This window comes from Dermacentor albipictus, chromosome 8, assembly GCF_038994185.2.
Source record: "Dermacentor albipictus isolate Rhodes 1998 colony chromosome 8, USDA_Dalb.pri_finalv2, whole genome shotgun sequence".
Classification (NCBI taxonomy): Eukaryota; Metazoa; Arthropoda; class Arachnida; order Ixodida; family Ixodidae; genus Dermacentor; species Dermacentor albipictus.
Genome location: NC_091828.1, coordinates 96,094,711 through 96,113,391, shown reverse-complemented (window position 1 = coordinate 96,113,391; position 18,681 = coordinate 96,094,711). Strand labels below are relative to the sequence as shown.

Here is an 18,681-nt window from a genome sequence, read left to right as displayed (position 1 = left end):
TTCTGGCGATCGACTGAACCGTGTTTCACACGCAAAGTTTTCTTGCCGTATTTCAAACGAAGGTTTCTTTATTTACCTACGCTATCTGAAACAAGGCTGTTTACACGGTCCATCCTTTTCCCTTTTTTGCACTTGGCCTTTAATCTCCAGCAGCGTGCGTATATCAGCTGTGAGCGTAATAGTCCTGGCTGTTTTGATGTTCATTCACCTCAGTTGGGATCGCACTTTTCGAATGCGCTTTCTAATTGAAGCCATAGGTGCGAACTAATTGTACCGGCTGCTTAAAACTGCTTTGTAGCCACAGCCGTAGACGAAGAGCAGCCACATGCAATGCCACATATGGCGATGATATGAACAAATGATAAGCAGCCACATGTTCTGTATGTTGCATGCGTGATTCCAGAGAATGTACGCACTTTTCACTTCACTTTGTCGAGAGCTTGGAGCCTGCTTCACTTCCGCAACGGGTCGGCCCGGTGTCGCACAACCTCCGGGATCGGCCCACATTTTTGCCCACGGACATGGACACGAAAAATGCAGACCAACCATGGGCTGACTGCTTCGCTGTAACAAATAAGCTGCTGCTGATAAAGTTCCGGGGGAGTCGTTCGGGGTTATCACATGCATGAGCGGATTGAATGAGAATAAAACGTTTATGGTGCGATTCGAGGCCACTTAAGGGAAGCGGAAAAAGGAAATGGGGACCTGAGTTGGAATGCTGGACCAAAGAATCTTTGGTGCGAGACACCGCAGAGGGTTAAGTGTGCATTACCCTAATGGGGCCTTTGCCCGGCCCCGGATATAAGTATTCGTACACTATTACATATTCATTCATTTTGATCGAGGTCAGAAGAATATCGTTTTTTTAAATGCCAGAAAGGCGTGTATTAGAGCAATGCTAAACAATTGCTTTTACGCACTACGTGGCTTTCTCAAATAAGTATTTTTCGTCATAGCAAGCCCATACTTAAACTAACTTGCTCTCGAGGAAGCATTTCTGCAACATCTGCTGATGTTAAAGCGGTGCGTTAATTTTTAGCTTCCGGCCGACTTCGATTTTCCTGTTTAAATACATGTGAACCGCGGGAGGGATCTGTAAGAAATTTGTTGAATGAAAGCCAATTTCTACGCCGGTCTATTTTATGCAGTTGATCACTACGAAATGTAATTATTCCTGATAGTTGGAAGCTGAATTGTGATTTACAGTGTGACATATTTTAGAAAAGCTTCAGAAAATTATTAAACTAAAAAGAAAGAAATTGAAGCACCGAGTTACTTCGGTAACTTGAATATTTCAAGAGCCCCGTTGAAACTGCGGGGAAGTAACTTCGCGGTTTCGTATCCCCTGTCTGGTTCTTCTCGATTTTTTCTAAACGATGTCAATGAGCCATTTCTAGAACATGGCGGCCGTGACGCCTTTTGGGGCTCCAGTAACGGCTTCCTGCGCCCGCTGTAGGCAAAAGCATGTCTTCCGAGATAGCCTTACACTAAGTACTCGGGAACAGCCGTCGCAGGGGGACGGATTTGGCTACCACCTATTGCCCGCTACAGGGAATCGGTAAAGAAACCATTTATGATAACTCAAAGGGAAGCTCATTACTTTTCGAAGCGAGATCGGGATGCCTTAGAACACGTACCTATAAAGCGAGATATAAGAAGGAAGAAGCATGTGTCTGCTGCGGTAAAGCTAGGGAAACGACGGAGCATGTTTTATTAGAATGTGAAGACGTCTACCCAGTGGTTGATTTAGGCACCACTGGCCTCCTTGAAGCCCTTGGGTTCAGCGGGAGCAGTGGTAAAGCAAACATGTCCGCAATAGACATTAGTAAGAGGCGATTGGAGGATTGGTGGAAGAAAAGTAGGGAAACGACAAAAGACGGAGACGTACAAAAGCACAGTTCGCAATAGGGGATCAAAAAATTTGGGCGTGGTAGTTCATAGTGTTTTTTTTTCTTTTTTCATTGTTTAACCTAGGCAGGACATTAGGCAGTATAATAGCAAGAGCTTGGTGGCGCAACCCACCGCCCCGTTCCAAAGGGGATGCTCATAACATCCATCCATCCATCGAGACGGTCGAAAATACAAAATGGCTGCCGCGACTGCCGCGGATCTGTTGATCCGCTCGGGAGACACTTTGCATATTTGACACAGTGGCTGACGAAAACAAAACGAGGTCAGGGTAAAAGCTCGGCAGAAAAGCGCAGCTCTGATGTCGAATTATTTGATCTTTTTTTTTTTTTTGACGAGTACACATGGAGCGACAAGCGCCTTCGACTCGGCTCCTGCGCAGCCTCGAAGCTTCGCGCGCCAATGAACTCGTGTCCAGAAGTAACGCGAAAAAGCGCCATCTTTGGTGTCGGTTGTTACCGTAATAACCGCTGGGGACGCAGCAGCAGCTCTTGCTGTGATTTTATTTCGCGAAATACAGAGGTTTATGTAGGCACGGTGGGTTGCTTATCGACAAACGTGCTATAGCCTTAAAGAAACAAAGAAAGACATGTGCAGTGGACGAGAATGCATGCAGAGCGAAGCTTTCGTAAAGCTTTTAAATAAAACGCTTTACACCTAACGGCGGTGCGTACAATTTTGTGCACTTTCAGCCTATGCAACAAATAATCAGGCGCACCTCTATTGGCACATACTGAATGGCTAAATCAAAGTATAGTAATTCAAAGAATTCGTGAAGCATAATTGACCATTATGTCAGCACAACGCTCTGGTTTACAGGTATCGCTGAGGCGACAATATAGTTTTGTGTTTTATGCAGGAATACAACGTACGTGAGCGGAGCAGGGGGACAGAAAACGTTCTCCTATAGAAATGTCGTGCGCAGCTGCAGTGCCTGTAGCCGCATCTAGAACGTCCCTTGTCTTCCCCTGATCACTATGATGGCACTCACTGTGTACGTCTTGTCTCAGGATTCTCAGTGGCTATGGTGTTCGGCTGCTGAGCACGAGGTCGCGGGATCGAATCCCGGCCACGGCGGCCGCATTTCGATGGGGGCGAACTGCGAAAACACCCGTGTGCTTAGATTTAGGTGCACGTTAAAGAACCCCAGGTGGTCAAAATTTCCGGAGTCCTCCACTACGGCGTGCCTCATAATCAGAAAGTGGTTTTGGCACGTAAAACCCCAAAATATTATTATTATTGTCTCAGGATTGCTCCCTCACCGTTCCTCCCCCCAAAAAACTTGCTTAGGTATTTCAGAGCAGCGAGTAACGCATCAACGTTTGTACGCTTCGGTCATTCCAACCAGTGCAGTTCATAGTATAGGGATATTGATTTTTCACGCCTTCGCAGACTGTGTGACAGTGCCCACAGAGACGGTGCTCTATTTTTTCTTGTCTTCTTTTCTCTCACCTGTTGCACTACTTTCTCCCTTCCCCAGTACAGGGTAGCCAACCGGAGATATCGCTTGGTTAACCTTTCTATCTTTGCTTTCATCTCTCTCTCTCTCTCGGTGAAGTTTCACATGTGTGCGTTTGATGAGGTATGTCATGAAAATTTCAAGTTTTCGGGCAACATTTGTACAATAATTAAAGGCCCCAATGATGTTGTTACCCACAATAATCTAAAGAACTTGACTTTTGTTACTGTAAACTAAAAAAAAACCTAACGAAAATGGTTCAGAGGATGCCGAGCATAAAGCAGTTTGTCAGTTTTCAAGGTGCTTAGGAAATTCGCAGGCAGTAGACCGTTCAATTCGTAAACATTCTGTTTTGACCTCAGGCGCATTCTTCTGTCAGGTTTTGCTGTGGTCGAAAGACATGCGGGGGATGCGTAACGTTACCAGTGCTTCAGTTTACTCGTTCAATGGCGCAGCATGGGGGGCGCTTCAAGGTGTGCATAAAGAACTCCATTTCACCCGAAAGGCTTCGTGGCTTACGCAGAGCGCTGGTCGCTACGTTATTTTGCGGATCGCGGGCTCTATTTGGTCCGAAACTGACGAATTGCAACAATGTGGTCTTGGAACTACGCTTGATTACTCTGAGTTATTAAACTTGCAAGCAAGGCTGGCCACGTACCCGTTCAAGTCGGGAACATAAGAACGCTTGTACATCGGAGAGAGAGAGAGCTCGTACATAAGGAATTCAATAGCGCGATAGCGACGCGAACATTTAACACGTACAAGAGCTTGGCTGTTATGATGCTCCAAGGATGTGGGTGGGTGGGGGGGAGGGGGACTCCTGCGTTCTTTGTCCGCGTCTGCTTTGCGCCGTTTAATTCCTGAGTGATGAGCCACCAAGTGGCCCAAACCAAATGCTCCAAACGAGGATAGGCTCTTTCGATATGGCATATATCCTCCGCCTATGCACGAAACCAGGCAAGCACCGGCCCATTGTCCCTCTCCACATCCCTCGTCCCAAGCTGTTCTTGGCATTTATTTATTTATTTCCTCAAAGGTATCTTGTTGAGACATTACACGAGGGAGTGGGTGGTTAATGGCAAACAATGATACTACAAGTTACAGTGGGATATTTTCGATGAGCCGCTTGGATGCACGTGGGTCGATTACAGTGGCAACTTCGGTGGGCAGGCCATTCCAGTCCCGTGTTGTGCGCAGATAAAATGATTGCTGAAAAGTCACGGTATGAGCTTGTGGGGGATGTACTGTGTTAGAGTGACTGGTGCGGGCAATGCGATGTGCTCTTTTTATGTACGGGTTTTCAAAAGGCAAAGATTATAGGCAAAATATTATATAGGCACAAAATGCAAAAACTACTTTTTTTCAACAGTTGACACATTAGGAGAAGAAAATTGATCTTATTTGAGCACGAAAGCGGAACCGGAAGTGCAGAGAGTAAATCGCTTAACTGTAACGAGATACATCTTACAGCGCCCTCATACAATGTGTAGGACACTGCCGCCTCGTGTGACAAAGTTCACAAACACCTAGCATGCTTTAATCTAGATTTCGTTCTGGTCGTGCCAACGGCATATACTTTATCGAAGGGCTCAGTCGCACTTCGGATGCTTTTCTCATGTAGACAATACAAAGCCTGGCGTGAAATAAGTTCATCTGCAGCAAGGCGTCGCTGGGAGCAACCACTTTATTCACCCACAAAAGACATTTCGTAGGAGTGGGATTGTAGGATGGTCGATGGGTGATACGCCGATCAGGAGGGTGACCGTGGGTGGCGATATGTTCAGAGGACGTAGGTCTTCGTACGCTCGGCGATGTAGCCTGGCCGGCTGTGGTAGACCGAGCTGCGGGATCCGGTCACCACTGGGGCGTGGTGGTAGTCGGTCTGCTGGTACGGCAGGCTGCTCGGGGAGGCAGAAGAAAGAAATCGAAAAGATAACGTCACCACCTTTGCTAGCTTTCATGCATGGCGCAGTCTAGCTATCGCGCTCTCAAGTGTTAACTTTGCGGAAGCCATGGTCACCATTGTCACGGACATTTGTCGTCACTGCAACTGTTGTCCTTGTCTAATCATCTATCGAGTAATAAATGGCCAATATCTTTCATCTCTTGGTAAATTAATTTAAGGCTGGGGTTTTACGTGCCAGAACCATGATCTGCTTATGGGCCACACCGTGGGGAGGGGGGGGGGGGAGGACACACTTCGATTTAATTTTGGCCACTTGGCGTTCTTTAACGTGCATACAATGCGCGGTACTCGGGCGTTCTTTGCATTTCGGCCCCATTGAAAGGCGTCCGCCGTGGCCGGGATTTGATCCCGTGACTACGTCCTTAGCCGCGTAATGCCGTAGCCACTAATCCACCGTGGCGGTCAACTTGTGTACTGCAGTGAATGTTCTGTTAGGATAATGACTTTAACTAAATCGGCACCTGTTGAGTGGGCTGAGACCTTTCTTAACTCACATGTCTGTTGATATCATTTTTATGTTGACTTGAGTATAAATTTAAATTGGTGTAACCTACTGCACACACACATACAAAATGGATACTTAAAAAGGACGCCTGAATTTGCGTCGTAATCTCACTGCTTTTTCTCATTGCACCTGTCAATTGGGAATCGCCGGTATGAAAAACTGGAGTGACAATGATTTCTTGCAGAAAACTTGTTTCTCTGAATTTAGGACGTTATGTTGAGCGAAAAAAAATGTTCAGTGCGCGCACGTTGAAAGACAGCGTTAGGCCAGAACTCATACCTTCCTATCGCATCGGCTCACCCAGAATCTTCATTTGCGGAAATTCAAGTTCGACATAACGAAACGCGGCAAGTACGTGCTCTGTGTCCTTGGCCCCGAAGTGCTGCTACTCTTGTACAACAAGTGCACCTCACCAGCTTTTCGAGTAGGATTAGGTAACCCTTGGATGGCTTAGCGCCCATGCCAAGCGTAGTTTCGTAAAATTTAAGTCACAGCGACTACTGCTCACGGTTGAGGAACGCCTCCTTGACACGCGACGGAGTGATTACTGCCAGAGAGTGGTGTTCATAGTCTCCTCACCCGGTCAGTGCGTCGTGGTGTACAACGGTGGACTTCGGCTGGACTACCCTGCTTTGCTCGATGGTGTAGCCGTGCTCGTGGTGTGGAACGTGGACCAGTTCCCTGTGCTGGGACACCACTGGAGTCCTCACTACGGTCTGGTGCACCAGGGGGCTCCTCACCACGGTCTCGTGTACCACTGGCTGAACCACTTGCTGGTGCACTATGGGGTTCCTCACCACGGTCTCGTGCACCACGGGCTGAACCACCTGCTGGTGCACCACGCGTTGGACCACGGGCTGGACTGCGGGCCGATGAACAACTGACACGCTGCCGGGGTAACTGTAGGTGAAAATAGCGCCGCAGTGGGCTCCGGTGACCAACAGGCAGGCGACGACGAACGCCTAGATAGGAGAAATAGTTTGGGTCAGAATGCATATTCGCAACAGACATAAAGAAAAAAATAATCTGGTAGGACGTTATTGTGTGATGTCATTCTGCGGTATAATTCTGGTGAAAGACACTGTGTTTGTTGCGTCGCTTTACGACTCGTGAGGTAGCCGGAGAAAAGTGCGTCGGGCAGACATGCGACTGATATTGAGGAAAGTGCCTGAGGAATGAATGACTGTAACAGTATTACTAATACTTGTGAAAGATAGGAGATTTTCTATACACATTCGCAGTGGCTTATCGGACCAGGATTTATGTATGTAATGTGTAAAGCATGTCTGTAGGGCTTATAATGACCCAGAATGAGGTAAAGCTGTGCAGTAGCGAGCTACAGCAGTGTCACCCATGGTCTCATGGAACTCTTTCGGGGGATTTGAAGCAGCAGTTGCAAGCCGCGCATTCCAAGCGATCCTTGTGGGATTCGATAGTCATTGCGGAGCGGATGTGCTAAGCTTAGGGAAACGGCGGTATGGTGCCGAATTTGTTTTCTATGAGAATTTTCAAATGGAAAATCACTATTTTAGGCTGTTGGATTGTGGAGCGTTGCAGAGTTCTTTTGCTGAATGTCCATAAGAGAGGGCAATCACGGCGCACGGACTAAGACGTCACTGCCAGAGCGTAAACATCTCGTACGGCAAATAATTCTTTGTAAAATTGTAATTGTACTTTGCCACAAATTGAAAAGAAAGTTGAGGTTATGGTGTAACTGTAACGTACGAGGATGCTCGTCATCAAAGACAACGGCCTAGCTGTAACTCTATGAGAAACGCTGTGGAATACTGCTGACAGAACTTGCAGCGGAAGGCCTAAATCGTAACTCGTCGAAAAAAGACGCATGAAGCGTTATGCAAGAAAGACTCCGCAGCTTTGCCGCAGGATTCAGAGCATGCCTTGCTTGAGCCTACGTTAAGTTAAGCTATGCAGAATAACTCCCAGTCTGATAATAGGAACGTTGCCTGTTTTGCAGTCACGTCTTTGTTGAATCTAAAGTCTTGGGGCTTGAAGAGTTAGGAGGTCTTGAAGTGGTCTAAAAATGTTTACGCATCATACGTAAATGTGCCCCTAAATGCCCGTAACAGGGACAACTCAAAAAGCTGACTGGCGTTAAAACGATGTGCACTTACGAATGTCTTCATGATGCTTAACAAGTTGATATAACCCAATATGATGTGCTGTTGATGGCTTTGAAGAAGTGCACGTTTTCTTCCAGTGAGGCTGGCGGCTTTTATACCCGAACGTGGCACACTCTCCTCTTCGACTGCATCCATTTCGCGCACAAAGAAACCAAGTGCCTGCGAGAGCCGACACCTGCTTTCGTAAACAACCGAGGTTATTTTTTGCCCCATTTGACCACCTAAAATGACCCGAAATGCTCGCGTGGCCTTGCCAATAGGGCATACATGTTTGAACATGCATGTTTGAACGTTTTTTTGTTGCTTGCCATATTCTGCGCACACTTTTCTGCTTTTCCCGCTACACGAGCTTTCTTGCCCCCCTTGGTCTAGTTTATCTTTTTAACCTTACCCATTAGAGTAGATACTGCGAGATGGTTTCGACATTGGAATCTCGTAAAGTTCAAAAGGAAGGGAATAAACAAAGATAAACGAAAGAAGAAAAAAAAACGGTTGGTGGTGATGGAAACACAGCGAGACGTGTTATGTGGGGTCATTGGTTATTCAGGTGGCGATCGACGAGTACAGGGCGTGCTCGGCAGAGCGCCTACCTTTTCAAGTGCCCGCGTTGTTCGTTCAGCGACTGGAGGACCACGAGCGTGGGTGCTTCTCGCGTGTCTCGAAGCCGTTTAACTCTGTCGATTCCTTGCTCCGCTATGTGCGCCCAACGCCACGTTTCCTTTAATCTACCGTCGCTACGATATGAATTTTTCGCCTTCTTGTAGCCTCTCGAGTCTGAAAAACACTCTGGCAACACGTCGCCACAACGAAAGCTTAAAGTTCCTGCACACTCCAGTTGTAAGTCTTCACGCTGTACCCGCTTAGATAACTACATTAGGGTTTCGGAACCTTCTCGCATTCGTAGCTTTCGCAGCCTAAATATTTTACCATTGCAACTCAGAACCGACTTGTACGTCGTTTTTTTCCCTAAACAACTGAACGTTGGAATGCCTTACCTGGATATGTTCGTTCTTTGCCGCTGACCAATTTTAACGCGATTGGGTTAAGGAGACCGTGTCCCAGTAATCCGGCGTCCCGCGTCGGACGTCGTTTCGGCAAAACGATTTTCGAACCACGTATATACCTAGGCCTTACATGTGGCGCAAGGAATTGACTGAACTAATTGAATTTCTCAAGCTAATATACGTGTAAAAATTGTACACTACGGCTTACACACAACCTACAGACGTTATAGTTCTCGGATAGTAATTTGAATATACGAGAAAACATAGCTATGTTACGCGAAAACTCAAACAAGCCTTTTCCCAGCGTTTCTACAATGCATAGACCGGGGACGGCGCCCGCCATTTGCACACGCCGGTGCGTAAATCTCGAAGTCCACGGAGCGGTGCGCCCGCTTTAATTGAAACATTTTCAGATAGTGCTCGCCTCCACCGCATCACGGCCCATGCAAGAGGCCGTGTTTCTACCAGAAAGCCCGCCTTCGTGCATAGCGTTCGCCGCGATCGTTTCCCGGTAAACATTACGGTCACATACGCTGCAGTTGCCGGGAAGCGTGAGATGCAATCAGAGATCTTTGAATGCTATGGCGACCCATTCATAAATGCGAAGCTTAAGTGTGAATAAAGGGAAAATCAGACATCCACCCGTTCGTAGCAATTGCTACAAAGGAAACCCCAACGCGTTCCTCGAAAGAAAAGCCTTATAGTTGAAGAAAAATTCGTCCTAGTCCGGGACACGAACCCGGGACCACCGCCTTTCCGGGGCAGCCGCTCTACCATCTGAGCTAACCAGGCGGCTAGCAGATGGCAGGGCGAAGTCGAATTTGTCGACAACACGAAGCAAAGGCAACATTTTGACGTATTAATTCTGCGGAAACCCGTAGCAATTGCTACGAACGGGTGGATGTCTGATTTTCCCTTTATTCATTACTTCTCCCCACCTTGCGGGTATCCGCAGAACTACTACGTCGAAGCTTAAGTGTTCTCCAAATTGTTTGTGTGCAATTGACATATGATGTTGTCACTACTCCTGCTGTAGCGTAAGAGGGACTGGAGTATGTGAAAGTGAATAAATAAATAAATAACTAAATAAATAACTCACTAAATAAATAAATAAATACATAAATAAATATGCGGTAATCTGTGTATCTGGGCTCTGAGGCCAACTGACGAAAAGGAACAGCAGACTTCAGCGATTAAGTCGGCTCTGCAGCCGTTTGCTGCGGCAGCAGCATTTGCACACCGTGAAGCATTTCACTTGATGATGATGGTTAGCATTGATGGCGCGTATGGTCAGAAGCCGGGCTGACAGAGTTCGGCGTGACCACGTTTGCATGCACTCGCTGCTGACTGGTCTGTTTGTTAGTGTACTTGCCCTCTGCGTATACCCGCTATGGGGGATGACCAAGATTCGCATGGAATTGGAAGGCGATTAGTATTTAAAGAAAACTGGTACTATAGAAATAATTGGGTGAAGAATAAAAAGGAGTCTAAAATAAGATAAATGATTGCAAAGATTACGCGCAGGATCTCCTTTGAGACTTTTCTACATGATGCGTAAGCATTTACTGCAAATCACCTGCTGTGTCGTCGTCGTATGCTGCTGTTTGGTATAAATGCGAGAAACACCGCGAATGAATCGTAAAACGGACAAGTGCGGTTGCAACACCGAAATGTTAACGCAGATGATGATGACCTTGAGTTTGGCGCATACCCACTCACGCGGATCGGCCAAGAGTCGGGCAGACTTCACTTATGTGTTCAGGTAATGAATTTAGAAGTCTATAATTTTGTTGCCTAAATTGAGACCAACCACCATGATACGGTGAAGAAGAGGTGAATAGTAGCAATGTTCATTAATGTTTTAGACAAACCCCAGAGGATGTGGACGAGGGGTGAAATGACGAGAGAGATTGAGTAAATGAAGCGAATATATACAACATTTCTTTTGTACAATGTCTCTTGTTTCGTTCTTATTGTTGCGTTTGTTCTTTATCTTCAAATTGAATGATGGTGCGTATGGCTGCTGCCGCTGCTTCGTGGAAGCTGAGCACTGGCCGATGCGTGACGTAGCACGTGACGTAATCGAAAAGTGTCACGTTTCGTAGACCCCACTCGTTGACGTGGTCGATGACGCTGCCTCCTCTCCATGCGAACCATTATCAACCGTGATCAATCGTATTCCGGTGGCGGCTGCGTATGAGGAACTGTGCGGGCTCTACCTTGAAAGCGATCTGCGATGGGGTCACAGGGCGCTGAGGGCTGATAGCTTCGTGTGCGCCGTATTCTCGCCGCCTAGTTTGCGTCGAAGCGAGAAGCAGCCCAAAGGTCAATTAGCTCACTGCTATGGGTCCTATCTTAAAAGTGATCGCCTTACGTAACGTACGAACCTGCGGACGAGTTTCTTCGTTGGGCAGGCGTAGAAATGTTTACGCATTTAAAATTTAATGTTTGGTTGCCGGCTTCTTCCTCAACTGTTTGCGTTCACCCAATACGGGGAACTGGACAAGAACCAGCTGTTATAGGGCGGTTTGTTAGGGGGGAAGGGTGCGGTCACACAGAGAGCTACACTTTAAAGTAAGAAGTTAGAACATATTTTATTAACCGAAAGGTAATTAAATTGTGTGCTCGTATAAAAAAGCAATGTTGAATAAAATAAAAAGCTTTCTTCTTCTGACCTTCTGACGTTTCTTCCTTTATGCATTTATGTTGTGAAATTCGGACTACGCACATGGCCAGTCTATAACACTCTTAGAATCCGCCTGTCTATGTAGGGTATATTTTTTACCTAATTAATATGCCTAGCTTTATAGAACCTTTTATTCGCAGCTGTTTGGTCAAAGGTTTATGCTGATTTTTAAATTTTTGTTCGCGGCGGTTCAACGTTTTATTATATAAATATATTTCGTTTAGGTGGTTTTGGTCCTGGTTCGTTATTCCTATTTTTCTTTGTTTTGTGTAAAACAGTCAACTTTCTTTGTCTTCGTGGTTCAGTGGGACAACGTCCGCGCACTCAGCGTTCCGACGTGACTGCAGCGTGGAATTCGAGAAGTCCTTCAAATACGAAGTCTCCTCACACCATTCATAAATTCAGATTTTGTGTAAATCGATATTCCGGCCGCAGATGAGGGAGCAATAGCTGTGTTGAACGGTTCATGCACTTAAGGATCGACGGCTAGTTTCGACGATCTCGTGTGGGATCTTCAGATAGACTACTTCTGCTGCTGCTGCTGCTACTACTACTACTAGTACTACAACTACTACTACTACACAGTTGATGGCACGACCGAAGTGACGTAGTGATGCTTACGATATTTGATCAGTTTACTTTGTGTTCACATTTGCCGCGCTACCTTTTAGAGTACTTGGCGCGTGGGAACAGGGTGAGCTACTGTACAAACCACGTGGCGTGTTCGCTGCGTCGTCGCTGTTGGCACCGACGATGCCGATAATTTCGATGTTTCTTTCCCACCAACTACCTCATTCTCGGCGCACCCTCTATTGTGGGTGTTTCGCCCGGTTTGAGGCGTATCATTGCCACGTACGACTGCTTTGTGCCGCGGACGTTTTTACGAGAATTGCAGGGAATAATTGCACGCAGACGCAAAACCATCTCGATAAGAGCAATTTCTAAGCGAAGCACACAATGCGCGATCTCTGTCCACTGCAGTATTGCGCATTCGGGTCCACGAATACGCGTACAGAGGCACGTTGGCCACTTGCTAGGCTGTGCGGATGCGCAAATCCTTTGCAGCAATCGTACAGCAGCGTTGGGGCGGAATAGCCTTCATGGTTTGCGTGCTCGACTCCCAAATGCACTTTGCTTCACGGAACAAACTGCTCCAGTTGCGGAGAAGTTTTTATTTTTCTTCGTGACTGTGGAAATGATGAAGCTGACTATAGGCGGCCCGGCGACGAAAGAAAATTACCGGTTGTGGGTCATCGATGACGACATCCGTCCCCGTCCGCGCAACAGAATAGAGAGCGTTAGTTTAGGGGACGCAAGCGGCTTGCGTACGCAAGAACCAGGGGCGACGGTACTGCGCAAGCGCAGAACCGCCTGCACATGCGCAGTGCCGTCGCCTTAGTTTTTGGGTACGCAAGCCGCTTGCGTCCCCTAAACGAAAACTCTCTAATAAACGGACCGGCGGGACAGGCGGACGAGCAAGGCCAGCCAAACTTCAAGCACTTAACTGCTGTCACAAAAAAAAAAAAAAAAATATCCAGTTAACAAGCAGGATGTACTGACAGCGCCAAACAGATTGCACCTGTTGGTGCCTTGAGCAGAACCAGTGTGCTTTAACGGGGCACTTGGGTTCATACTGGCTGGCACACCTGTTCTAATGTTTAGTACAAGCAATTTAGACAGACAGATGGAATGCGAAACACACGTAAGCACTAACTTTCAGCAGTGATTTGTTGGAGGCTGGATCACGGTTGTGTGTGGCCCCAAAACCATCACAGAAAGCAATCGCCAACTAAGAAGCAGCAAAAATAGAAACTACAGTTCATTACTTAATAAAACAAAACGAAGGAGTGCCATCACATTTTAAGCAAAGCTTGTCGACTCGTGCTGCTTCAATTGTAAATCTGTTAATTTCATCTTTGTACCTCAATCCAGAATCGATTAATTGACTTCAGGAGGACCACGGCCTGATTGTGAGACACGACTTAATGGGAGGAACTACGGAATAATTTTGACCACATGGGTTCATTAACGCGCACCTAAACTGTACGCGACTGTTTTAGCATTTCTCCCCCGTTGAAAACAATGCAGACTGCCGCGTCCGGATTCGAACCCGTGACCTCGAGCTCAGCAGCGCAACGAGGTAGCCGTTGGGCTACCGTGGTTTGGTGTATTTTTGTAACTGTACCCCCCCCCCCCCAAAAAAAAAAAACGAATCGCGTGTTCAACAAACGATGCCTCAGTTTGATCAGTGTTTTGTATTCTGTCAGCCCCTGTCGCAATTAAGGTTTTATGTTAAGCGCTAGCAACAGTGGACGTTGCCGCCGCACGTTTTGTGAGCTTCTCGAGATGCGGTCCTGCCAAAAAAAAAGTGCTGTAATTCTCACGCACAATTCAAGGACTTGCGCAGTGAATTGGACAAGTGTTATCGAGAGAGAGAAAGAATATTGGAGCAGAAGAGAAAAGAAAAAGGATAAGAGTTTTCTTGCTGGCTTCCTATCTTAGGAGGAATGCACACGTTGCGTAGTAACACATCTGTAGTGAGATGGTCGGGTTTTTAGCCCGTGAGCGTCTTTCATTTTCATTTGGAGCTCTCGTTTGACTTCGGCGCGTGCTCTTAAAGTACTGACTGCAAGTTTAGTGAAATCCTAGTGGCGGCTTTCCGTTCATTTGCCTTGTCCAGGTCAGTTTGAAACGTCAAGCGATGACTGTACATTAATAAAGGCATCGCGGCGCATGGGAAATGCTGGTTTGTCTTTCTCCGCTGTGTTTTTTTTATTCGAGTTCGCTCTTTTGGTCGCAGGTGATCAGAACCCGCAAACCTTGAGTACAAACCTGAGACAACGAATGTGGTGATCTAGTGTAGCTCGTCAGTCCTAGAAGACGTCCCTGCGTTCAAGCACAGTCGCATTGACACGCAGGCCACGTCGCGGGCCCGAGAAGCACATATTGAGCCAGCGAAATTTCACTTTGCTCTTTCTGCCGCAGCCTGCTAGGAACGTTCTATGCTAGACTGACACGCTTCGTGCTCCAACTCTGCTGCAGTGTTTTTATCGTTATCAGAGGCCGACGACGGCCGCTCTTATCGCAAACTGCGTTCTGAAGGGAGGTTTAAAATACTCCCGGGAAAGGAGATTTTGCTGCCGCGATCAGATGCGTAGATTTTGGTGTACACTCAAAGGCTTGGAACTCTATGCGTAGCAGTAAATGAATCTTTGACGGGTCAAAACGCTAGCCCCAAAACGACGAATGAGCCACCGCGTTGAGCACTAACATATAAGCATAAAATTATTTTTATCAGAGTACTTTATCAGAGTGTTTGTTTACTAGAGCTAAAAACTGAGCCTTGAATAACTATTCGCAGACGGTGGTCACATCACGAAAAAAAACTGTAAATTCTGTTCACGACGCAAGAAGATAACGCTGTGCTATGCACCTGCGAAAAAAAACTACAAACAAAGACTGCAACTTGATTGGAGGCATACATGTAGCCTCCTATAGTGTTTGAATAGGTTCCACGCTTACAATGAATGATGACGTAATGGCTAGTTCGTTCTTTATCATGAAAGTTAAGTTGCACTGCGTACTTCCCACAGCTCATATCACATGCTTCAGAACCAAGATGCATAAAAGAGAACAACACGCACATTCATGTGCGTATAACACTGTGTGGGGTCGTCTGGCTTAGTTCTGTAACTTGTTAAACAATGCAGCACAACTTCACCGAATTCGCTTTGTTGCGTAAAAGTAGGCATTCTTCAAAGTCTCGAATCTTAGTCATTTTTTCATTGCTTCTTCGTCTGTTACTTCAGTGAATATGAATGTAACCAGTGGCCTGTTAACTTGTGCATGCTAAGAGAGCTGAAGCTGTTTTATACGATATTGCATGTATAGTTCATAAAGTTTGTTTGCTTTAAATGTACCATTAGATGCAATTGACATAATTGTGACATCATTTATTATGGCTGAGCTACAAATTTGTATCCTTGATAGCGTCGTTTTCTGAAAATTTGCGAATTTTTATAACATCTATAAAAATATATTGATGGCATAAATGAAAAATACTCTTCGAACAATCACTAGACATTAGCTTGTTATTTCAAATGCAACAAATCTAATCAAATTTCGTGCTATGGTTGCCGAGGAAAAACGATTTATTCTTTCCCGTTCATTTGGATGGCAGCCCCCGAACTAAAGCCTCCTCTTTACAGCTGTCACAGAAAAAAAAAACAGAAAAAAAGAAAAAAAGAAAGAAAGGAACGCAGATTTGCCCAACCTTTTCTTTGCAGAATCTCAGCCTAAGTTCCGCAGCGCTATTTTTCGAGCAGCCACATCAACCAATTCAGTTGCCTATAATTTAACCGCGTGCTTTCAAACCTCTCCTGCACATAACGCTTTAGAAGACTTGGATGAGGAATATTTAGCAAAAACTGCACTTCACGCAGGCACGCCTGTCTTCGCGTGCATACCGGCCATAATGTTCAGTGTCATAGCCAGGGAGAGGGCACACCCGGCACTTACGCACCCCACCCGCCCCAACCCCCCGCCGAATTAGTAGGTGGCATGCCCCGCCCCGTTCCCTCCCGCAGTCACCTTCCCCGTACCCAGTAAAGTGGGTGCGCCCAGTGACAAAAAAATCTGGCTGTGTCCGCTCATAACGTTTCCACCATTTTCTCCACATTTGACCTCGGGGGCTATCGTATTTTGTATAGGATAGCGAGCTAATACGTCGCTCGTAAAACGGAGTTGTAACGTTCTGGACAGCCTACAGAAGTAATTTACTGAAAACAACAACAACAACCCCATAATTAACCCACAAACTTTGGTCTTTGCCTACACATGACCCATAAAGCGCCAGCCCAATTTCAAATAAACGTAATTTATATAAAAAAAGTTGCCTCGTTTAGTTCATCGAGGAGAATGAGAGCGCCTCGCATAACGCATGAAAATAGGGAGAAGACGGGGTTTCAGTAAATCATAGTTAAGTCAGAAACTTTCAACTTTCTCTTCACGTCACCCCTACCATGGCATGCATTTCTATTTAATTAATGTCAGGTACAGTTCTACAGTGTTTCTCAGTGCACTGAGAAACAATGCGGATAATGGTCGTATAATGGTTTCGAGCATTTGCCTAATGAATCTTTAACAAGGCATCGTAATTAACCGACGGTCTCGGAGCGTTGCTCTTACACCACCCATAAGATGCTCCCTATTCACTCCGTATGTCAACTTGGGACACATTGAGTTCTTTCAGACACTTGGTAAAACTTCCTACACAGCAAAATAACTTACGCTCCTAAAGGTGACTAAGGTTGTAAATCTGCCTATAACTCACATTCTTACATCCACAAGGAGTGTAAGAATGTGAGTTATAGGCCGATTTACTCCGTCATTCCCTTTTGACACTTTTAATTAGGTTACAGTGTACGCAGTTCGTAAAATGAGCTTCTGACGCTCTTGAAGCCTCGCATAACCTTCGACAAAGATTGTAATTAAAGAAGGCAGCTTAAACTTTGATCGTACATCACCCACAACATCCTCCCTGTTACAACAAGATATTAACAACGCTCCTTATTTCGTTAGCCGAGGTGACTGGGAAAGTTAACCGTGCGACTAGCATAACGCATCAAAATGGGGAGAGAGACATTGGTTCGTCCAGGGCCGCGGGAAAACTTTGTACGCGTCTTGTTTCTACGCCTGTCGACGGGCAGAAACGAAAGTTCAGCTATTTTCATTTAGCCTGTCATTCACCCACAAACTTCGATATTTGCCTCCACATTCGCTTCTGAAATGCTCCACATGTCCTTTAAGTATGTCGTTGATGATGAAAGGCGCAGTAAGCTTCGGTTTTGTTGCTGGGAGCCGCAACTCAAGACATAGTCTGGAAATGTCTTGAGTTGCCTAACTTGAAAAAAGTGCATGATGGTTTTTCTTATTTTCCCACTTATTTGCTCTCTTGTTTATGAGCTCATTATTTCGCATATTATTCTTGCATTTTTTTAGTATTGTTTAGTATTTGTTCTGGAGTGGCTACATTTCTTTTTCTCATTGTTTATTGAAAGAACTGTATCATTTGTCTTTTTTCTGATATGTACATTACCGACCCTGTTATTTTCGCACAATGCTTTTAATTCTTGTATAAGATGTCTATACATTTTTCCACTGTCTATAAATGATATATGTCTATTATGTTTTGTTATATGCCCTATATACTCTTTTTAATCCTTCTGTAAGGCCCCCCTTACCCAATTCCTCATACGAGGTCTGTAAGGACATCTTAAATAAATAAATAAATGGTCACTCAGCGCGCATTCTCACGGTTACCCCTTGTTATCGTTTTATCGTGTGTCATAGCGATAAGTTGTTTATAGCAGTGCTTTGTGTCTAATAATCTTTTTCATCTTCTCATTCATCATTGAATTGTGGTTCTACGTTCTTTTTAATATTTTGGTGTTTCCTGTGACAGATGTATGCATGTGTGTGTGTGTGTGTGTGCGTGCGTGTGTGTGCGTTCGAGCGTATTAAAATTAAATTATGGGATTTTACGTGCCAAAACCACTTTCTCATTATGAGGCACGCCGTAGTGGAGGACTCCGGAAATTTCGACCACCTGGGGTTCTTTAACGTGCACCTAAATATAAGTACACGGGTGTTTTCGCATTTCGCCCCCATAGAAATGAAGCCGCCGTGGCCGGGATTCGATCCCGTGACCTTGTGCTCATCAGCCTAACACAATAGCCAGTGAGCAACCATGGCGTGCGTGCGTGCGTGCGCTTGTATGTATGTATGTATGTATGTATGTATGTATGTATGTATGTATGTATGTATGTATGTATGTATGTATGTATGTATGTATGTATGTATGTATGTATGTATGTATGTATGTATGTATGTATGTATGTATGTATGTATGTATGTATGTATGTATGTATGTATGTATGTATGTATGTATGTATGTATGTATGTATGTATGTATGTATGTATGTATGTATGTATGTATGTATGTATGTATGTA

The 18,681-nt window shown here is 45.6% G+C and overlaps 1 protein-coding gene across 2 annotated transcripts in view; it reads left to right on the top strand.

The window, feature by feature from the left end:
• The window catches only part of LOC135912892 (high mobility group nucleosome-binding domain-containing protein 5-like), a 78,883-nt gene that overhangs the window by 40,504 nt on the left and 19,698 nt on the right, over positions 1–18,681 (top strand). Inside the window, exon 12 of one of the 2 annotated variants that reach the window (XM_065445478.2) lies at positions 6,426–6,792. The exons of the other annotated variant lie outside the window; for it this stretch is intronic. Coding sequence (XP_065301550.1) covers positions 6,426–6,722 — 297 coding nt within the window. The 3' untranslated portion in view covers positions 6,723–6,792. Of the gene's footprint in view, positions 1–6,425; positions 6,793–18,681 lie in introns of those variants that run through there. 2 annotated transcript variants of the gene reach the window in all.